Below are 22,560 nucleotides of genomic sequence, written 5' to 3' on the forward strand. Positions count from 1 at the left end.
GGGTTTCACCATGTTGGTCAGGCTGGATGTGAACTTTGGACCAACCTCAGGTGATCCACCCACCTTGGCCTCCCAAAGGGCTCGGATTACAGGTGTGAGTCACCGCATTTGGCCTGTTTTCTTTTATTTAGAGGCAGGGTTTTACTCTGTCAGTCCAGGCTGGAGTACAGTGTGGCATGATCGTAGCTCACTGCAACTTCTAGGCTCAAGCAATCCTCCAGCCTCAGCCCCAAGTAGCTGGGACCACAGGCACTCACTGCCACACCCACTCGGCGAATTACAATTTTTTTTTTTTGCAGAGACAGGGTCTTGTTATGTTGCTAGGGTTGGTCTCCAACTCCTGAGCTCAAGTGATCCTCCAGCTTCAGCCTCCCAAAGTGCTGGGATCACAGGCAGGAGCCACCGCGCCCAGCCAAGATTGATGTTCTTTTTTTTTTTTTTGAGGCGGAGTCTCGCTCTGTCGCCCGGGCTAGAGTGCAGTGGCCGGATCTCAGCTCACTGCAAGCTCCGCCTCCCGGGTTTATGCCATTCTCCCGCCTCAGCCTCCCGAGTAGCTGGGACTACAGGCACCCGCCACCTCACCCGGCTAGTTTTTGTATTTTTAGTAGAGACGAGGTTTCACCGTGTTAGCCAGGATGGTCTCGATCTCCTGACCTCGTGCTCGTCTCAGCCTCCCAAAGTGCTGGGATTACAGGCTTGAGCCACCGCGCCCAGCCAAGATTGATTTTCTTACTCTCCAAAGCATCAGCATTTTGAAACTTCTTTTATGAAAGTGGGGGCAAGAATCAGGGTGAAAATGAGTGTAAACAAAGCCCACCCTGAGGTGAGCACCCACTGGAGGCGGCCAGCAGAATGGCCTCAGATGTCCCTGCACCTGGCCCAGGAGCCCAGGACAGAGGTCAAATCTAGGCCCCTTGGTCTGGCTGGATTCATCAGGCAAGATTTGAAAACAAGAAAACCTCTAGAACAAGAAACAATCATGTCTGCAGCAGAGATACGGCACTGTGGCCTTATGGCCATGGCAATCGTGAGCACCAAGAGAATGAGTTACAGAAATATCTCCAATACAAAGACATGTGTCTCCTGGACAGTGGACAGTCGCTGGGACACACACACACACAGCCCCCCTTCAAGGCTCACACAACCTAACAGCCTTAAATACCTGAAGAAACAGAATCATGACATTAAGTCAGCAGAGGGAGAGGTAGGCCGAAGCAGCAGGAGGCCAATTTTATATCCCACGGAGTTTAAAAAGAATGAATCCCCAGGTGGGGAGAAAGCCACTGACTTAGGAGAGTTCTTGGCTCAGCCAACCACTGCGGTTATCTACACGTTTTACAAAGGCACGGAAGTGGAGACGGGCTGCACTCACGACCCTCCCCAGGGCCCACACAGCTGGACACGGTGGCCTCTTCCTTTTTCCCTTCTGGCCTTGGTGGAATTCCTACCACCGTGGCCTCTGCCTTTGGGACAATGCCTTCATGCTTATCCCTGGGTCAAGGATGGAGTCTATTACCATTTCCCAGGGGAAATTCCAAGGACCAGCCCAGCCTCATCTTATGTTCACCCCAAAGGAAGGTGATCTGGAAAGCCTGTAAACACATGCTCTGAGTGGCTGCGTGGTGTCACCAAGCTGCTTTTGTGCAAGGCTGAAGCACAGATAAGGGGCAGGCGGTTGGCCGGAGGCCTGAACTGGGGAGAGACCCCTGCAGGCCTGCAGGAGCCAAGGAGAACCTCCAACTGGATCTAAACTTTGGGGACAGCCTGGTGTGACCCTCTTCACACGGCTCCCAGGCTCCCTCAAAGCCCTTCCCAGGCCCTGCAGGCAGAGAGGGAGGCTGAAGAGAGGCAGAGAGGGCAGAGGTCGCCTGAAAGCCTGGGCTCCAAACTCCTCAGCAGAGCTTTAAAGTGCGTTCTTTCCACGAGGAGGTACCCTCGGCCGGGCTCCCTGAGTGCTGGAGAGAGTGCCTGCCCCTGCAGCTCCCTGCAGAGGTAGCCAGAGAAGGGCAAGGACTGAGGCTGGGCCAACCTCCCGCTGCATGCTCAAAATGGCCCCCAGCCCAGCCACGCCTCCACCCAGCCCTGATCTGGGTAGATTCTTTGCTGTCGGATCTGAGAGATGCCTAGAGACAGCTCTGAGGGCTGACCACCGCAGACTGCTGCCCGCCAACATTGTTTCCTTCTCCAAACACAAGACAGGACAGACTTTTGAGTGTGGGGGCATCCTTGGTCCGAGAACTGTCCTGGTTTGGGGAACCCGGCTGAAAGACATCAGACAAGATGACAGGGTTGACAGCAGGACGTGGAGTCTGATCTTTCGGACACTAGAACTTCAGGGTTCTAAGCTCCCACTGGACACGCTTGACCTGTCAACAGCTGCAGCTGGAGACAAGTAGAGAAGAATGGCAGAAGGGCCATGGTGGTGAGGTGACATCCGAGAAAGTCCCAGGCTGAGTCCCTGTGGATCCTGCAATGTCAGGTGGAGCTCAAAGGGGACAGATGAAACACGCCCAGCAGGGCCTGTCAGCCAGAGCAGCCACCGTGCATCACACACTTCCATTCTGGTCCTGTGTGTCCCACATCCACCTTTCTGCACACGTGTCCTGGAGGCTCTCTGAAGAAGGCACTTCCTCCTGGCAGCCTGCCATGCATAAGCCTGAATAGAAGCCCAAGTCCATCCACAAGGGCCAGGCATTGTCAAGAGTTGAGGGGAGAAAGAAAGATGCCTTCCGACTGCCCCACGGGCAGGCCGGAGAGTGGAGCAGGGCATCAGGCAGAGGCATGCATGTGGACAGGACGTGGCAGGAGGGACAAGGCTGGACCTCAGGACAGGAGCAGGCCCTGTCACCCTCATCCCATCGCTTTCGCTCACCGGCGCCGGGCCTGGCAGGCCACCAGCAGGGCAGGACCAGCACGGCCAGCACTTCCCTTTTGTCTGGGCTGCCCCAAGGGCAGAAGAGGTTGGTGAATGAGGTCACTGAGTGAGAGAGTTCACAGCAAGGGGTTCCCAAAGGCGGGCTATTGCTGTCAGCAGGCCCCGAACCTGCTTCAGACCTGAGCATGGCCTCCTGACACCACGGTGGGCCAGTAGAGTTGGAGAGAGGCCCCAAGGCTGAGCGTCAGGAAGGGCTGGGGGGGCACAGCCCACTCTCCATGAGCAGGGAAGGGTCTCCTGGCATCTCATGCGGCTGCATGCCAGCTAAGCAGCTAGGACTCTCCCAATCTTTTGCCGATCCTGGTGACGGCCTTGGATGCCTGCTCCGGCAGCTGTGCCGGGTCTGTGAGGATGGAGGTGGAGGTGCTCAGCTGCCGCAGCGTGTTCAACACCACTGCAAGACAGAAAGGGTCAGACATGGGCAGTGACACAGAACCACTACACACCACACACCTGCTTTCGTACCTACAACCCATGTGGGAATGCTCAGACATGGGGCAAGTGGCAGCCGCTCTGGACTGCAGGGAGGAGTGCTGGGGCCCTACACCAAGACCTCGGCACTCACCCCTCTGCCTCCAGAAGCCTCCCCAAATCCTAGCAGGAGCTGCTGTAGGCGGAGCATCCTATGCTGTTCCTGGTGCCACGGGGCTGCCAGCTGTTCTGATATTAAGCTTCTATAAACCTTAACATACAGGATCATCTTTGCTTGTTATTATAAGAATTACATAAGAAAGCACACCTGAAGGCACCTGATACAGGGCCTGGCAAATAGTGGGCACTCAATCCATGCAAGCTGGGTCTGAGCAGGCTGGGAGACACGGGAGGGCAGGAGCTCCTAACTGAGGGCCTCCTAGACAGCATTGTGCCCCTGCCCCGGCCCCACCTGGTTGCCTGCAGTGGAGTCTGGCAAACACTGTTCTCAGCCTGGGGCCGTCCTCCCTCCAAGACTAGCATGAAGCCCCCCACCCTGGCACTGCCCCACTCACTTGGCCTGAGGATGGGCAGGGAGCAGTGCTGGTCCAGCCAGGACAGCGCCGTCCGGTGCAGCTCCTCCAGGCTGCTGGTGGACACCATGCCCTTGAATGACTCAAACAGCGGCTTGATAATTATGCTGAACTGCAGTGTGTGGTTAAAGAAAAGGCAGGCACAGAGAGGGGCTGGGGACTGCAGACCTGAAGGTGGCCGGGCTGGCCTACTCCTTTCCCCTGGGGCTGGAAAGCACCTGGCCACAGAGAATGGATCACTGGGGAAAAGGGGGAGAGATCTCTAGGCAAGGTATGTCTTCCACTTCACGAAAACACTCTGCTCTAACTGTATCTGGACAACAGGGCCGAACACCAAGCGGGCAGGGGGCAGGGACACAGAAGGTCTCTAGTCTGGAACAGGTCCTAGCACAACCACGTGATCAAAATGGTTCTTACATACAGTGGCAGGAACATCAGAAGCACAGAACAGGTGGAAAGGCAGAAGCCAGCCGGGTGTGGTGGCTCACGCCTGTAATCCCAGCACTTTGAGAGGCTGAAGTGGGTGGATCACTTGAGGTCAGGAGTTTGAGACTAGCCTGGCCAACTTGGTGAAACCCCGTCTCTACTAATAATACAAAAATTAGTCGGGCGTGGTGGTGGGTGCCTATAATCCCAGCTACTTGGGAGGCTGAGGCAGGAGAATCACTTGAACCCAGGAAGCGGAGGTTGCAGTGAGCCGAGATTGTGCCACTGCACCCCAGCCTGGGTGACAGAGCAAGACTCTGTTCTCAAAAATAATAATAAATGAAGGCAGAAGCCATCTGCCTGAAAGTGGTGTTTGCCTTCTGTGTTAAATGCAAAAATGCATGCCAGTCTCCTAGACCATCTTAGTGAAGGCCTGAGGCTGGTCTCCTCTTGGACTTTGATCAGGACGGCGCCCACAGTTCCCCCACCCCGGCCTGATGATGGGGAGTGTGCCATTTCATCAAAGAGGCTCCAATTCATTCCAGATGCCACCCAGCTCTATTAATGACAGGGATCAGGACCAGGGCAGGCAGTAAAACAGCAACACAGGGAATCAGAGCTGGAGGCTGTCACCTGTTCATTTAAAAACTGCCTCTTATGGCCGGGCATGGTGGCTCACACCTATAATCCCAGCACTTTGGGAGGCCAAGATGGGGGGGGGGAATCACCTGAGGTCAGGAGTTCGAGGCCAGCCTGGCCAACATGGTGAAACCCCATCTCCATTAAAAATACAAAAATTAGCCGGGCATAGTGGCATGAGCCTGTAGTTCCAGCTACTCAGGAGGCTGAGGCAGGAGGATCACTTGAGTCTGGGAAGGTGAAGGCTGCAGTGAGCTGTGACTGCACCACTACACTCCAGCTTGGGTGACAGAGTGAGACCCTGTCTCGGGGGAAAAAAGATACAAACAGAAACACCTGACGCTTCCCGCACACACAGGTGCTGTGCCTGCCCTGCCCGACAGCTGCAACTGGGATTCTCTCCTCCCACACGACTGTCACCTCTGTCAGACCCAAGCCTCAGTGCCACGGCCCACCCAACACATGTGCTGTTTACTCAGAGGCAGAGCAGTGGCAGGGTGGGGAGTGACCAGGCAGGAACCACTCCCCGTAAGAGCCATGCTGCCACCTGGAAGGCCAAGTTCAGGGTGGCCTTGGCCCAAGAGTCCCCAGAGGTGGACAGAGGTGGACATGTTCCGTCAGGCTTCAGACTGGGCTCTGCCACTCGGTGGAGGGAGTCCTGGTTTCCACCTGTCACAGCAGGTGTGGCACTCACCCTCCCTGTGGCTTCGAGGACCAAGCTGGCTGCCAGGCTTTGTGGGACCACTCCTCCTTCCCCTGCACCTTCTGCAAGTGGCTCTAGCATTGTCCTGATTTCTTAAGGACCTAGAGAGCGAAGCCCACTGTTCTGCCTCCTTAGCCCTTCCTGCAAAGCACCCTGAAGCCCCATCAGCAGCTCCAGCCCACACAGCAGGCCAGGCCGGACCACTCTCTCCCGAGATAGACACTAGCACTGCCTGTCGTAAGGAGCTTGGTGACAGGCATTTAAAGAGTCTTTCTAAAGTAACTACAGTGCCAAGGTCTGTGGCTTCAGTGCATTGGCTGAGGGCAGGGAAGAGCAAAAAGAAAACCCAAAGATACGATCCAGAACTTCCAATTCTGCAAGGTCCGGCTTTTCACGTATTCATCAAACATGTCTCTCATGTGATCAAACTGGCGCCGGGTGACGGGGACTCCCGTGGCAGGGAGCAGCTGCTGGCAGGAGCTGAAATGACAGGAGCCGTGGGAGCTGTGGAGCAGCCAGTGGCCAATAAGGACCTTGGGACACAAGATGGACAGGGCTGGCCCAGTGCCGTGCTGCAGCCAGGCACAGAGAAGAGAGGTCTGTGGTAGGAGGGCGACAAAGAGCAGAACTACTGCAGCAAAGAGGCATCGACCAGTGACGAGGCCACAGGGTCTCACCACCTCTGAGGCAGGCCCTGCGTGGGGTTGGGGTGCCTGGTTGGAGCCCCAAGGCCCAGAAGCTCACATGATGGTGGCATTGAGCTCCTCGATCTCCTCCCGAAGCCGCCGGGCCTCCTCCTGCATCTGGCCCCTCTCCTGCTGCAGCTTGGTGATGTACTCCACGGTCTTCTGCAGTGTGATGGCGTGACTGGTCTGCAGAAGGGGCAGGTGGCTGGAGGCGGCACCCACAGCCAGCAGGCCTGCCACCAGCAATGACCATGCAGGGAGCATGTCTTGCCAGCTCCCCTGCCCTGCCACGGCCCACACTCTTGGCAACTCACCAGCTTGGAATTGTTGGAGATGAGGCTGTTGAGCATGTCAAAGCACATCTTGATGTTGAAGCGCCTTTTCTGCTCAGCTGAGATGTGCTTCATCTGCCGGTTCTGCTGGAGAACCCACTGGTCACTGAGACAGGCACACTGCCCACCCCTCCTTACCCACTACGCTGATGCTGGATGCCCAAGGGCCAGGGCTAGAGAGCTACGTGGGAGGAGGGCATGACAAGAAGCTGAAGGCTCCAATGAGGAGCCGCGGGGACAAGACGGGGAACCCTACAAAACCTGCTCCGCAGAACGGAGCACAGCCAGGGCTGGGAACCGCGGGGCTGCACGGTGCATCCCAGGTGCTGCAAGCCCCGCCTTCCCCACCCAGCCCCGCCTCCTCCCCCAGCCCAGCCTTGGTGGTGGCCACACCCTTCCTGCAACTGATGCGGTACCTGACACACTACGTGGACTCAGCATTGGTTCCCGGGCTTCCCAGAAGCCTCCAGCGGGCCCACCGTCCCCACAGGACTGGTTCGTGGGATGGGGCAAGGAGAAGCCCATTTCTGATCCACCCCTGCCTGGGCAGCTCTGGCTGGGTCTGAGGTCTCCGTTCCAGACAGACACAGCTCTTTGATGTCCTTCTGCACTCCTCTCCCCTCCTCCCAAGGGAACCAAGACCCGAGAGAGACATGCAGTACCTTTAGTGCAGCCACATTTTTGGGGTCGGATTTCCCTGAGCAGTTGTTCTGGGGAGACTGAGGACTGGGGCTCTGCTCCGATGCACATGGAGAGGCCTGCCCTGAGTTTGGGCAGTCCCGACCTGGTAAGGACAGACTCCTCTGAGGGACAGAGGCCTGGCCCCTGAAAGCCACCAAGAGGCAGTCCAGGGTCTCTGCAGGGTTATGAGGTGCTCGTTGCTACCCACGTGCTGTACTTGGTTCTTTAAACTGCACACACATGCTTCCTTAGATTTTTCTTATTCACTCCCCAGAAATTTTAAATTAATAACAACAACAAAAACACCCTTAACCCACACAGAACACGATGGAGCAACCCTGTGTGACGTGTTCCAGTCACTGGTGTCACTTTAGGAGATATTTCGCAGGTGGGCTCCTTATTATTATTGTATTTTTAAATTAAAAAACATTGTTTATAGAGCCAAGGTCTCACTATATGGTCCAGGCTGGTCTCAATCTCCTGGGCTCAAGCGATCCACCTGCCTCAGCCTCCCAAAGTGCTGGGATTAGAGGAGTGAGTGACCGCGCTTGGCCCCAGGTGGACTCGGCCTTCTTGGCCATCCCGCTTCACTGTAATAAATGCCTCGGCTTCCTTTCCTCTCTGTCGGATTATTTTCCCCAAACTCCCCGTGAGGCTGTACAGCAGGCTCTAAGTTCTGTGTTCTGAGACTCCGGAGACCAAGGCAATGAATGGTTGGCCCTAACCTCTCCCTCGATTATTTGAGGGGCCTAACTCCCAACTCTCCTGTGTTTCTGTCTTTCCAGACTGAAGAGTCCTTATTCTCCAAAGCCTGTCCTTGGAAAAGGCCCCTGCTGGCCAAGCCCACTAAGTCAGAGACCCTCCCTCATTCGTGTCTTCCTGAGGAGGAAGACAATTCTTCGCTCACAGAGTTCCAGGAGCAGCTACACCATGCTTTTGTTTGTTTAAAACAGAGTCTCGCTCTGTCGTCCAGGCTGGAGTGCAGTGACTCCATCTCAGCTCACTTCAACCTCCACCTCCTGGGTTCAAGTGATTCTCCCATCTCTGTCTCCTGAGTAGCTGGGACTACAGGTGCATGCCACTATGCCCTGTTATTATTATAATAATTATTATTATTATCTGGTAGGGACAAAAAAAATTTATTTTTATTTTTTGCCATGTTGGTCGGGCTGGTCTTGAACTCCTGATCTCAAGTGATCCACTTGCTTTAGCCTCCCAGTGTTGGGCGTACAGGCATGAACTACCGCACCTGGCCTACACCATGCTTTTATTTAAGAAAAGAGGCCATTTCCATTTCTCTTCCTGGCACGGCAGGCATTTGAGGGAAGGGGCCCCATCTGCTTACACCCTCTACCAGCAGCACAGCCTCAGGCAAACCATTCGTCCCTGACCTGGCCTGCTGGCTCCTCAGATGTCCCTGGGCAAAATCAATCCTGCTCTGACTGTCTCACCCCTGGATGGCCCAAGAGTGGGCATGGGGCACAGACCTGTAGTGCTGAGATTGAGACCTACTGGGGAAGGCCATGTTGGTGCCCAGATGAGGCTGGGTGGCTTCTGTGGCCACAGCAACCCCAGGCTGAAGTTCCCAGAGACAGGAACCCCAGGGCTCCGCAATCCCTTCTCTGGGTGAGAACAGCAGCTAGTGCCAGGCCTTCGTGGGCAGTCAGCAGGGACTCCCTGAGCACACTGGTCACCTACGCTGCCACGTGCCCACTACTTTTCGCCCTGCCAGTGCCACCACAGGTCATCCTGCCACCCACAGAGCACGTTCCCAGACTGTGTTATTGGCAGGCTTACAAGACCTCACTGTGTGTCCTAAGCCCAGGCTCCGTCCTGAGGACCCAGGAAGCGCCTCCCATGAGCCACAGCAGGCCCAGTTACTTCCCTTGTGATGTCCCAACCATCCCGCTGAATGAACACTCACTGGGCCCTGTGACGGTGACCTGGGGGCTGCCCCCATGCAGCTGGACCTGCTCGCCCTTCCCCAGGGGGTCTTGCGCTGTGCTCGGGAAGAGCCGGGAGATGGGGGCAGGCGGGCTGTTCGTGCCATGGCCGAGATCTGTCACCAGGATGCTGCTGTGGAACTCCGGGACCCCAGGAGCCTGCAGTCACATGGGAGAGAGGTCACCCCCGACCGATGATGCACAGCAGGGCGGCACACCCGTCATCTCGGGTGAGGGCTGCCCAAGAACAGGGTGCTCCACGTGAGAAGGACACTGCGGGCCTGTCCAGGGCCCTCCTCACCCTGGCGATGGCAGCAGGTGCGATGACCACGTTGGACTGGGACACCGTGGAGGCCAACATCCCTTCTCTCTTCAGAGGCCCTGACGTCATGATCACTGCTTGTGGCTGGCCTGAAAAGGCAGCTGTCAGGACAAGGAGGAGGTTCAGGTGCAGCCCTGGACCACAGGGCTTGGCCCACCCTGCAGAGGCTGCCTCTCTGCCAGTGAGACAGCTTGTTTCCAATCGCAGGGGACAAGAAGACGAAGCCACCAAGGCACCTAAAACTTTGTGTGACTTCTTGAAGGAGATATGTTATAGACCCAGTAAAGAGATAACCAGGACCATGTGTTTTCACACTGCAGGTTGTGACTCACTTTAAAAAAAGATAGAGAGGCTGGGTGCTGTGGCTCACACCTGTAATCCCAGCACTTTGGGAGGCTGAGGTGGGCGGATCACCTGAGGTCAGGAGTTTGAGATCAGCCTGGCCTACATGGTGAAACCCCGTCTCTACTAAAAATACAAAAGTAGCCAGGTGTGGCGGCACATGCCTGTAATCCCAGCTACTTAGGAGGCTGAGATAGGACAATCACTTGAATCCGGGAGGCGGAGGTTGCAGTGAGCCAAGATTGCAGCATTGCACTCCAGTCAGGGCGACAACAGTGAAACTCTATCTCAAAAAAAAAAAAGATAGAGAATAGAGACTGGGTGCGGTGGCTCACACCTGTAATCCTAGCACTTTGGGAGGCCAAGGTGGGCAGATCGCCTGAGATCAGGAGTTCGAGACCAGTCTGGCCAACGTGATGAAACCTCATCTCTACTAAAAATAAAAAAAATAGACTGGGCGTGGTAGCTCATGCCTGTAATCCCAGCACTTTGGGAGGCCAAGGAGGGTGAATCACAAGGTCAGGAGTTCAAGACCAGCCTGGCCAACATGGTGAAGCCCTGTCTCTACTAAAAATACAAAAAATTAGCCGGACGTAGTGATGGGTGTCTATAATCCCAGCTACTCAGGAGGCTGAGGCAGTAGAATCGCTTGAACCCGGGAGACGGAGGTTGCAGTGAGCCGAGATCACACCCCTGCACTAGAGCTGGGCGACAGAGTGAGACTCTGTCTCAAAAAACAAACAAACAAACAAACAAAAATTAGCCGAGTATGGTGGCACACACCTGTAATACCAGCTACTCGGGAGTCTGAGGCAGGAGAATCGCTTGAACCCGGGACGGGGAGGTTGCAGTGAGCCAAGATTATACCACTGCACTCCAGCCTGGGTGACAGAGCAAGATTCTGTCTCAAAAAAAAAACAAACAAAAAACCAAAAAAAGATAGAGCATAGAAAATGGACTAGATCATGGACATGTATTATTTAATGCCACTTTTGTTTCATTTAAGTGGTTGTGTGTGCATGCGCGCACACGTGCACACCAGGGTGGGGGTGGTGGTCACAAGTTTGAAAGCCTTTGGGATGGGAAAACATCCCTCTGCTCTGGGTCGGGGGGAGCCCCACACTGAGTTCCCCCACCTGGCTCACCTGGGGCAATGCAGGTGTTCTTCAACACCAAGGACACGGGCTCTGGTTTGGGAGCAGGCACTATTTTGTGGGGCTGCTTAGGCCTGCCCCCAGTCAAGGATACAGGTTTGGGGTGCACAAAAGTTAACCGTGGCTGGGGAGGCCGGGGGACAGGAGACAGTGCCAGTCCACAGGGGGCCGCTGACGGGGCAGGGTGATGGGTGGTGATCACAAGGCCCTGACTCTGGCTGAAGGTGGTGGCGGAGGCGTCATGGGTGAGGGTGGCGGAGGCCGTGTGGGTGATGACAGACGGCACTTTGCTGACTCCAGCAAACTTCTGTGGCTGGTGGAAGGTGGGTGGAGCTGGGGGGTTCAGGGCAGTGGCAGGAGGAGGAACTAACGGTAACACGGGGGAGACGGGTGGTGGGGCGGGGCTGGGAGACAGCAGGGGCATGGTGAAGACCGGGAGGAAGGGCTGCGGGACACTCAGTGGTGCCTCTGATGGACCGAAGTCCGTGGGCTGGATAAACGGGTCCTCAGCCCGGGAGGTGTGTTCACAGCACTGCCCGTCCACGTGAGCCAGGGGCGGGGCGGTAGGGGGCGCGATGAGGCTGTCAGGCAGGCTCACGGTGGGGAGGGCGGTGGTCTGCAGGACGCTCTCCTGAAAAAGGAAGAGAGGAACCAGGAAGCAACACTGGGGTCAGACAATTCCTTTCTAGCGCTGCACACTGCCAAGTCCAACTACACCGGCCAGGTGCTAGGACAGAGGGACAAAGGCCATGTCTCTATGCCCACGGCTGCTGATCTGGGGACAGGGATTTGTGTTTCCCTGCGTGTCTGCGGGGGTCTTGTTTCCATTAAAAACTAAGTAACTCAGAGCTCAGATAAGGCAACGGCCCTCACACAGCTGGCTAGCAGCCTGGGAGTCTCACACAGCTGGCTAGCAGCCTGTTTCTGGAGTCCTGCAGAGTCTCCCAAAGTCTCTGCCATCTTCTGTTACTGAGCAGAGGCAGCCTGGACTGCAGCTGCTCGGGGCTCCCCGAGGACAATTTCACGTGTCAACTGGTCATCAGGCCACCTCTTCCTAAATAAGAAAAGCTACGAGGAATGGTTCAGATCCCAGTCTCTGCAGTAGAAATTCTTCCTGGAGCCTGTTTGAAGATGATGCCAGCTTACTAGTATCTAACTGGTCACGGGCATAAGCATGAGGGCTCCATAAGTACAAAGAATGGTACCTCGCTCAGCTCTGTAGCCCAAGCACTTGTAAGCAACTTTTTGGATTGCTTAGTAAAACGTGAAAGAAATATACAGAAGTTATTTTTATTAGTAATCATTGCTTTTCTTCTCTGTCTAGCTAATTCCATGTTAATTAGTCGGAGCAGAGCTAGCTGCACGTAGGTTACCTGGCACTCAGGCAGGAGCACACCTGGACCGACAGAGTCTCCCACCCCATGGGTGCTGAAGGATGCTGTGAGAGGGCTGGAATCGTGCCTCTGCACATTAGCACTGGTCTAGCACCGCTTGGCGCTTTGCTGGTGACTGTGTGGCTATGTCATTAGCCTTGCTCCGGCAGCAAACCTTTGATGAGTAGCCCTGTGCTTGCCAGCCCCTTCCCCCACCCATCCCCCAGCTTCCTCTACCTGTGCAGGTGGGTTGTTGGGATCTGGTACAGGTGCTGAGGCAGATGCAGGTAGCATGGAGCCAAAAATGGAGCGGCTAGAAGAGAAGAGGTCTGAAAAACAACAGCAGGGGTCTTCTGAGCTCAGTGTGCCCAGCATTTGCTGGAATCAAGACTCAAACAGGGCCAGGCATGGTGGCTCATGCCTATAATCCCAGCACTTTGGGAGGCCAAGGTGGGCAGATCATGAGGTCAAGATATCGAGACCACCCTGGCCAACATGGTGAAACCCCATCTCTACTAAAAATACAAAAATTAGCCGGGCGTGGTGGCGCATGCCTGTAGTCCCAGTTACTCAGAAGGCTGAGGCAGGAGAATGGCTTGAACCCAGGAAGCAGAGGTTGCAATGAGCCAAGATTGCACCACTGCACTCCAGCCTGACGACAGAGTGAGACTCCCATCTCAAAAAACAAACAAACAAAAAATGGTGCCAACCACCATGCCTGGTTGGTGCCACCAGTGGTCCCAACTACACGGGAGGCTGAGGCGGGAGGATCGCTTAAACCCAGGAGTACCCAGGAGTTAGAGGGTGCAGTGAGCTGTGTTCTTGCCACTGTACTCCAGGCTGGGCTACAGAGCCAGGCTCTGTCTCAAAATAACAAAGACTAAAACAGGCTAGGTGTGATGGCTTGGGAAGCAGAGGCAGGAGGACCACCTGGGCAACATAGGAGACCCCATCTTTACAAAAAATGAAGAAATGAACTGGGTGTGGTTGTGTGTGCCTGTAGTCCCAGGTGCTCAGGAGGCTGAGGAGGACGGATCACTTGAGCCCGTGGTTCAGGGCTGCAGTGAACCACTCAGGTACTCAGGAGGCTGAGGTGGGAGGATCACTTGAGCCAAGGAGTTCAGGGCTGCAGTGAACCATCATTGAGCCACCGCATTCTAGCCTGGGTGACAGCGCAAGACCCTGTCTCTAAAAAAAAAAAAAAAAGACTCAAACAAATCAAGGACTAAACCCCTGAAGCCCACGGATGGCCCAGGGGGTGCCATGACGAGAGGCATTACCCTTAGAGACACCTTTTTTTTCTGTAGAAAGGGGGCTCTGGTTGGAACCACACATGTTGGCAACTATCCTGGGCTCTGAGACACTCCCAGGCCTGGCGTTTCTGCTGCTCTCACAACAGCAGGGCTCAAGGACCCATCTAACTGCAGGGCCTTGGCAGGGAGCTGGCCGTGTTGTCAGCGCCCTCTGCTGCTTCGAGGGAGAACTGCTTACAGTCACGGCTAAACCCAGGACCAATTTCCTTGCTGAACAATGTCCCAGAAAAGCTTCCCAGACCTTGCAGTTACTACAAAAAACAGTTCAGTTTTTAAAAAAATTCTGTGCTCGCCGCCTTGCCCATTCTACCAAGTCTCGCTCTTAAAGGAAGGCAGCGATCTGCTCTGTGCTGGGCTGGGGGAGATGCAGGCAGCTGCGCGCTGTCTGCCTCTGGTCCTCACCCTGGAAAGGCTCGAAGGTGTCCATGAAGTCCAGGTTAGGCTGCAAAGGGATCAGTCCCGGCTGGATCATGTCTGCATTTCCCAGATGTGCTGCAAGGACCACAGAGAGAAACCATTTTGTCTTCTCAGACAATGTTGCAGGAACGTAAAAAAGGCCTGGAACAGACCTTCCTGGCCCTGCTCACATTCTAGAGTCTTCCAAGGAGCTGGCTGGGATTTCTACCTTCTCGTGGGTTTGTGGCCATTTCGAACCCTCAGAAGGCGGGAAAGTGTTTTTGGCAGGAAGGTAAAATTGAGTATCAGGGAATGGACACCCCAGGAAGCTGTGAAGAGCTCAACAGAGAACAGAGACTTCCCCCAACACTGTTCGAATTTTCAATCTTAGGGCTCTTCCCTGAGGGGTTAACTGGAAGACTGAATGCCACCAAGGTGAGGGGTCACCCCCGGGAGTGCTTCCGATTTTCTTTAGTAGGAGTCACGGCCCGGCTGCCTTGGCTTAGGCATGGCACATGTCCCCCGTGAAGGGAACAGCATCTGAAATGTGCCAATTACTCAGACTAGACCCTGCTGCTATCCTCCCACCATGGCACTATGGGAATGACAGCTGCCCAGTAGGCCCACTCTGCAGACCCACCCACTTGGTACGTGCAGCCTGGATGTCAAATGAGGCCAGCCATCATTCCCTTCCTTTTACTGCCTGCCCCCAACCGTGACGCGCAGCAGCTCAGAGACGGCCCTGAAGGAACCCTGGCCCAGAGGAGGCCTGGCAGAGAAGGAAGCGGCTGGCTGTTCAAAGCCCAAGGCCCTGGTTTGGGTTACCTATTTCCCGGGGATTGGGCCAGGCCACCGGCTGGTGTGAAGAAAGCGTGGAGAAGAGGGTGTCGCTGAATTCCGACATGAGCATGTCTGTGTCCAGCAGGGGGTCCTCCTCCATGGGGACAGGGGTCTTCCATCCATCCCCGTGCTTGTGCCAATATAGCATGTCATCGTCCTAACACAACACCAACATGGGGGAGGAAGCGTCAAAGAGTAACAGTAGGACGAAGAATTCCCACACCTGTCACCTGGGGAAATTCGTCACAGGGCTGCTCCGTGGAAGTGAGGCAGTAGGGTGGAGGCATTCGGAGAGTGGCTCCCTCCAGCCCACCCAGGAGAGAGAGCTGGACTGCTTCTTGAGCCATTCCTGAGACTCCAGGGAGGGCCCATGGCCTGCCACCTTTTGCAGGGCTCCCCGGTGGGCCACCGAAGTCCCTGCTGTCCCGTGTCAAAGTGGAGGTCCTCAGAGCTCCCAGGCTCACCCACCTGGACCAGGCTGGAGAGGTCCTCATCCTTGTGCTGCTGTAGCTGTGGGCAAAGGGACAGGACACGGCGGTCACCAATGGCCCTAGAAGGGCCCAAGGGCTCTAGAATATACAGAACTCTTGGGGAGGCAGGCAGGCAGGGGTCCTGCTCACACCATCCCCAGGCCGATGCCTGCACAAGGAAGACTCCCACCCAAAGCACAGATGGGGAAACTGAGAGCAAAGATGACCTGACTGAGGCAGGCCATCGCCTGGGCTAGTCTGGCACACTGGGCCCCAGATTTACTGCTTGATGCTCCACATCCAGGTGGGGCGGCTGTGGAGCCTATAGCCTTGGCCAGGGCTCTGAACCAGGGACTCTGCCGGCTCCCTCCCTAGGCGGGCTGCCTGAACACTCCAGCCAGATACCCTTTTCTTGAAGTAGGTTCTCCACTTGTGATACTCCCGGATCACAATCTCGATGCGGCTCTTCCAGTACTTCCCTTCCGTGGTGATGGCCTAGGACAGGGACAGAGGCCAGAGTGAAAAGAGGGGGCTCTGCTTGATCAGTAAAGCTCAACTGGTATACCGAGAAGTACCCGGCACTACAATCAGGCCTCAGGCAATCCAGCTGGAAACCCTACGGTGGCTACCACATCACTCAGAAAGTACGTCCCACTTCTTCTGTGCCACAGCAGGCCCTCTAGCTAACAATGCGCTTTCATCTCAAGACCTAAGGTAGCCAAAGGCCTTGGGGGCACGGTCCTGAGGCTCTGACCAGGAGGACGGGGTGAAAGCAAAACGCTCCAGCAGAGGAAGCAGCAGGGGAACGCTGCAGAAACTCCCAAGCCCCCCATAAATGCTCCTTCCCCACAGCCTCTGCCACATTCAAAGAGCAAAAATGAACAGTCAGTTCCAGGAAGTTTCAGGTGGAATGTGCCCTCCAGGAGCCTCTCATCCAACCTTTGCGTGATGCCAGCGTGGATGCCTGGCATGACAGCCTCCAAGCTCTAGAGGTAAGGAGCCCCAGCGCCCGGGGCTGCCTCACTTTCTGATCTCAAGGCCCAAATCACCTCACCTACAAACACTGTGTGTGTCCCCGACAGCGACAGCGACAGCGAAGATGCTTTTCTGTTAAAAATAACTGATTACAATATTGCCATACCTAACAAAGTGATATCCCTTGATACTGTCTAATACCAGATTATACCTGACTGTCTCAAAACTGTCTTTCATTAGCTTACCTTCTAAATTCCCCCTTTATCGTTAACAGTGAGACATGCCTAGACAAAATTAAAGCAACGCAGAAGAGTATGCAGTGAAGAAAACATCTCCCCTCATCTGGCAACCCTAATCCTACTCCCCAGAGGTTCCTGAAGTCTCTTAATAAAGACACTTCTGTATATTTTTCTAGATACTTCCTGTGCATGTATAATCACACATAGACACACACTTTAAAAATTAACAGAAAAGATATTAACCCCCTCAGTCCCTGGGCCAATCCCTCTGAGAAGGGGGAGGCTCTGCAGCCTGGGGTTGCCAGAGGCCACCAGCTCCCAGGCCTGGCCCCTCTACTCCCCTCCGCAGCCTCTCCTGCAGGACTAGCCCACGGTGAGCCGCTCCTGGTAAGGTGCTGGTATGTTTCCATTCTCAACCACCCTTGGTCACTGCCAAGTACCTCCGGCCGGCGGTGCTCGTCTACGTCCACAGAGCCGTCTAGGGGCGTCACAAAGTGACACACAGGATTCTTGCGCTTCTCCAGATCTGAGCAGAGAGAGGGTGAGAGTCTTACCATGATCCAGACCCCTGAGGGAGCCCCAGCCTGTCTGCCGCACCCCTCCCCCAGGGCGGACCATATTCCCAGGTACCCTTTCCTTCTCCTTCCCCAGGAAAAGGAGATTTCAGGGGAATAAAGGAATCGCCTCAGCCAGAAAGGCAGTGTGGCTACTCAGAGAAAGGCCAGCCCAATACAAGCCTGCCCCAGCACACTCATCTCCCGAAGAAGCTGCCAGGTCCACGACACCCGGGCTGGAGAGAGAAGGCCCGTGCCTGAGTCTTCCTAGACCTGCTCCCTGACTCTTCAGATGCCAACCCTCTGCTGGGCCTGATAGCCAGTAAATGTCTACTCCCCTAGGACTTGGCTTGGGCTTCCTGTCTGCACAGACTGAACTTCTGTTAGAAACACCAGGTCCCAGGAGCAGACTCTAGCCCCTGGGTGCCCAGGCCTCCAGGCCATGAAGCTCTGACCACCACCGGTGCCCAGGCTGGGCGGCACTTACACTGCATGTACCAGGCCCGCCAGATGGCATTATTGAGCCGGATCTTGTCTCTCCACTGTAGCTTCAGACCCTTGAAATTCTTCCACTTTGGAGACACCAACTTCCCACTGAAAGGCAAGGCAAAGCAGGGAGACTCAGTGATTACTCTGAAATTGAAGAGAAACTACAAAGTGCCACCCAATCATTCCAGGACCAAACTCCTGACTGACCCACCCCCAGCCAGACACCAGGCTTCATGGAATTCAGGTCACTGGGGGATTTCTTCAGAGCCACACAGGGCGGGGCGTGGCGGGGATGCTGTCAGGGTGTGGAGGGCAGGACTGGCCGCAGGGGTAGCGATTGGTGTGCGCAGCGGCAGCATGTGGGGTTCACCACATTCTTCCATCTACTTTGGCATATCCTACAAATTTTCTATAACTAAAAATTAAAAGAAATCTGTTGACCACAGAGCGAAACCCAGGCTCCTGTGACCTGGTCGTGGCCCGCCTGCTTTGCCACCAGCCCCCACGAGGCATTCACAATCCAAGTACCTGAGCATCCCACTGGCCTGAGCGCCTGCAGGGCAGGGCCCCTCCTGCCTCCCAGAGCCTCTGACATGGTCCTCACTCATGATGTCCCTCCACTCAGTCACCTTCTAATCCTTCAAGATGCTGCCCCCGACACCACCTCCTCTGAGCCAGCCTGGCCTCTCCCAGCCTGCTGCCTATTCCTTCTGGGTCCCTCTGCTCTCCTCCACTGTGGGACGGTCTCACGGGAGCTCTTAGGTAGCAGTATCTGCACACACGCCACTTTCCCTGTTGACACTGCAGCTCCTCTAGGGAAGACTGTTAGGTGGCTTGGCACATAGTAGGGGCTCAATTAACAATTCTTCATTATATATCAAGAGCACTTGTAAATCCAGCCTCCGTGGTGGCAGAGCCGTCTTGGGCAGCTCAGTTTTCCAAGTGCTAGACCAGGAGCCATCTCTGGGCAGCCAGCATAGGGTTTCTCTTTTTCAGATGGCTTGAGATGGGCAAGGCACTATTTCTTTTTTTTTTTTTTTTTTGAGACGGAGTCTCGCTCTGTCGCCCAGGCTGGAGTGCAGTGGCCGGATCTCAGCTCACTGCAAGCTCCGCCTCCCGGGTTTACGCCATTCTCCTGCCTCAGCCTCCCGAGTAGCTGGGACTACAGGCGCCCACCACCTCGCCCGGCTAGTTTTTTTGCATTTTTTAGTAGAGACGGGGTTTCACTGTGTTAGCCAGGATGGTCTCGATCTCCTGACCTCGTGATCCGCCCCGTCTCAGCCTCCCAAAGTGCTGGGATTACAGGCTTGAGCCACCGCGCCCGGCCGGGCAAGGCACTATTTCTAGCCCATATCACAGTGGGGCTGTGGAGGTTTGATCTGACCACAGGCCATAGTCCTGCCCCTTCTCCAGTCCTACTCAGAAAGGCCACGTGGCAAGCCAAAATTTGCCAACAATAGTTGCAGCCTTCACAGGAAGCGCCTGAGCAACAACCATTCCGTGAACCTGGAACCTGCCCTGGAAGGCAGATGCCCTGGCTGTGACCCTGGCAGCACCCTTGTGCCTATGCCCACCCAAACCCCCAAGGAGCCCAGGCTTTGGGCAATACAGGCCAGAAGGTTATGACACCCCCAGAAAAATGTCACAGTGCATCCTCTCATCACACAAGAGACACGCAGACAGCAGCAGCTTCTGTGCAACGATTAGGGACTCAGAGCAGTCACACACCTTCTTCCTTCCTTCTCTCCCCAGTTCAAAGGCTCGTCTAACCCACCTCCATGCTGATGGCCTGGCCTCACTGGCAGTACAGCAGGCAGCTACGGCACTGGACAGCCACCGCTATGTCATGGCGTACCTGCTGCCTACCACAGCAGTGCTCTGGGTAAAATCAGAATGACATCCCCTCCTCCAGAGTGTGTTAATAAGGACTAAATGAAAGCACACTTGTGTACAGTAAAATACACACATGCATGCTTAGACACACACACAACTGGTAAACCCTAAAGCAAACACAAAGATATTAATAACCATCTCAATGATCTAGAGTTAAGTTATTACTGAAAGGCATAATTTTTTTTTTTTTTTTGAGATAGAATCTCACTCTGTTGCCCAGGCTGGAGTGCAGTGGCGAGATCTTGACTCACTCGAACCTCCGCCTCCTGGGTTCAAGTGATTTTCCTGCCTCAGCCTCCCGAATAGTTGGGATTACAGGCATGCGCCACCACACCCAGCTAATTTTGTATTTTTAGTAGAGATGGGATTTCATCATGTTGGTCAGGCTGGTCTGGAACTCCCAACCTCAGCTGATCTGCCCGCCTCGGCCTCCCAAAATGCTGGGATTACAGGCATGGGCCACCACACCTGGCCTAATTTTTGTATTTTTAGGAGAGACAGGGTTTCACCATGTTGGCCAGGCTGGTTTTGAACTCCTGACCTCAAGTGATCCTCCTGCCTCAGCCTCCAAAAGTGCTGGGATTACAGGTATGCAACATTGTGCCCGGCAAAAGACATAATTTTAAAAAAATTTAGTTTTGATTTTCGTGGATACACAGTAGGTGCATAGATCGAAGGGCATGATGTTTTTAACAACCCCCACCCTAAAGTTCTTTCTCTTATGTTTGCCACATTGCCGTGTGGTTCCTCTTCCTCCACAGGTGGAAAAGGTAACACCGGTGCCCTCTGCCAACACCAGGAACAGAGACCTGGGCAGAAGTCAGCTCCAAGTGCCAGGCCAGCCCTGAGGGTGGGATCCACATAGCTGCAGAAGCCTCACCCACTCTGCGCTGTGAAGAGCTGAGGACTGAAGGCGGGGGACAGCTGAGGCGGGGAGGGTCCCCTCATGCAACATGTCTTTGGTGGGGCACACGTCATGCCTGCATGCTCAGCGTCCTGAAGGGCAGATGGCTGTGGGCACAAGGTGGATAACCAACCTGGCCAGAGCAGTGAGGGGAGGCTTTCTGGAGGAAGTGGTGTTTAAGCAAAGGCCTAGGGGATAAGGAAAGCCAGCTCAGCCGAGAGGAGACAAAGCCCACGCAGTTCCCTTCTGCCTGGCCTGTGGTGGCCCCAGTGAGCAGAACTCAGCCTGATCGAGGCAGTGAAAAGCCCTCAATGTGTGAACCGGGCACGGTGGCGCGTCTGTAGTCCCAGCTACTGGGGAGACTGAGGCAGGAGGAGCGCTTGAGCCCGTGTTTGAGGTTGCAGTGAGCCATGATGGCACCACTGCACTCCAGCCTAAGTGAAAGAGCAAGATCCTGTCTCAAAAAACAAACAAACAAACAAAAAGAACCAGCCAAAAAAGGGAATCTGAAGGCAGGGGGTAGCAGCAAACCTGGAGGGCAGAGGGTTTTAATCACATACAATGAGGGGAGCGGCAATACGCAGGGAAATTTAGCCTTACAGGATAGAAGGTTTAGTTGAGGGTCCCCTGTTCTTCCTCTCTGTGAGCTGAAATGTTTCCCTTTTCTTTGGTGTTTACATCAAACACAGTCAGACTTCAGCAGCAACACGGAGATCAGAACTCCCAACTGGCATGACCCCTCCACCCCGAGTTTCTGTAATATCTCTATGACCAACAGGTGGCACTCGACAAACACAAAGAAGGGCGTCCAACTCAAAATCCAAACTTAAACCAGCCACGGCCAGAAAGGGTTCACCGCCGCACCCCCATGGCAATTTCAAGTCAAGATCGGAGGAGGCAACGCGTGAAGTTCTGTGATGCCTCAGAAGGTGGCAAGGCGGTAATGAATGCTTCAGGTGTTACGAAAGGAAGGGACGCCCTCGACGACTCACGTCCAGAAACCCTGGGCAGGCTTGTATAGATTTCTCTCCTGATGGGCCTGGCAGAGCTGTTAGGCTATGCACTGTCAATCTTCAAGGAGGGGAGCGGGGACATTTCCTACAAAGACATCCATGGGGGCCCTTCTTCACAGGGTACTCAGGAAAAGCTGCTCTAAAAGTCCCACAAGGGGCTAGGCGCAGTGGCTCACGCCTGTAATCCCAGATCTTTAGAGGGCTGAGGCGGGAGGATCACTTGAGTTCAGGAGTTCCAGACCAGCCTGGGCAATATAACAAGATCTCATCTCTTTTTAAAAAAAAAAAAAAAAAAAAAAAAAACAAGGGCTGGGCGCAGCGGCTCACGCCTGTAATCCCAGCACTTTGGGAGGCCGAGGCAGGCGAATCAGGAGGTCAGGAGATCAAGACCGTCCTGGCTAACACGGTGAAACCCCGTCTCTACTAAAAATACAAAAAATTAGCCAGGTGTGGCGGCGGGCGCCTATAGTCCCAGCTACTCAGGAGGCTGAGGCAGGAGAATGGCATGAACCTGGGAGGCAGGGTTTGCAGTGAGCTGAGATCGAACCACTGCACTCCAGCCTGGGAGACAGCAAGACTCCGTTTTAACTCACGCTGCCAGCTCAACATCTTCCAGACAAAGGTGACTGGGCTGCCTCTTGGTCTAACTTGGATTATGCCCCATTCCTTCTTTAAAGCAGACCAGAAACATGTCCTGACTATTTCTGTGAGACCACTGGCTTCCCTGAAGACAAGAAATTCTCCTCCGGCCTCCACCTCCGGAACCTGCCCCTGCCATCTGCCCATCAGAAAAGTGAAGGTCGGCTGCACTCACCCATTTGCTAGCCCTCTCCTCCCCCTCTGTGGGAAGGCCATCAACTAGGGTTGCCAGCACAGGGTCTGGCATGTGGGAGGTGTTTTAAATATGCAGTTATTAAATGAATGCTAAATTGTC

The 22,560-nt window shown here is 54.9% G+C and overlaps 1 protein-coding gene across 4 annotated transcripts in view; it reads right to left on the reverse strand.

The window, feature by feature from the left end:
- Positions 1 to 604: 604 nt before the first annotated feature.
- The window catches only part of MLXIP (MLX interacting protein), a 67,496-nt gene continuing 45,540 nt past the window's right edge, over positions 605 to 22,560 (reverse strand). The window contains exons 2-17 of one of the 4 annotated variants that reach the window (XM_033220315.1): positions 17,815 to 17,921; positions 17,214 to 17,299; positions 15,965 to 16,054; positions 15,558 to 15,599; positions 15,075 to 15,246; positions 14,256 to 14,345; positions 12,778 to 12,869; positions 11,159 to 11,798; positions 9,651 to 9,772; positions 9,331 to 9,508; positions 7,388 to 7,509; positions 6,708 to 6,809; positions 6,452 to 6,579; positions 6,064 to 6,187; positions 3,922 to 4,051; positions 605 to 3,329 (exon numbers count right to left, since the gene is read on the reverse strand). In XM_033220315.1, coding sequence (XP_033076206.1) covers positions 3,208 to 3,329; positions 3,922 to 4,051; positions 6,064 to 6,187; positions 6,452 to 6,579; positions 6,708 to 6,809; positions 7,388 to 7,509; positions 9,331 to 9,508; positions 9,651 to 9,772; positions 11,159 to 11,798; positions 12,778 to 12,869; positions 14,256 to 14,345; positions 15,075 to 15,246; positions 15,558 to 15,599; positions 15,965 to 16,054; positions 17,214 to 17,299; positions 17,815 to 17,921 — 2,347 coding nt within the window. In that variant the 3' untranslated portion in view covers positions 605 to 3,207. Of the gene's footprint in view, positions 3,330 to 3,921; positions 4,052 to 6,063; positions 6,188 to 6,451; positions 6,627 to 6,707; positions 6,813 to 7,387; positions 7,510 to 9,330; positions 9,509 to 9,650; positions 9,773 to 11,158; positions 11,799 to 12,777; positions 12,870 to 14,255; positions 14,346 to 15,074; positions 15,247 to 15,557; positions 15,600 to 15,964; positions 16,055 to 17,213; positions 17,300 to 17,814; positions 17,922 to 22,560 lie in introns of all 4 variants that reach the window. The other 3 variants (XR_004439527.1, XR_004439526.1, XM_033220314.1) reach the window with 3 other exon arrangements.

Source organism: Trachypithecus francoisi, unplaced genomic scaffold (assembly GCF_009764315.1).
Source record: "Trachypithecus francoisi isolate TF-2019V2 unplaced genomic scaffold, Tfra_2.0 Lachesis_group11, whole genome shotgun sequence".
Classification (NCBI taxonomy): Eukaryota; Metazoa; Chordata; class Mammalia; order Primates; family Cercopithecidae; genus Trachypithecus; species Trachypithecus francoisi.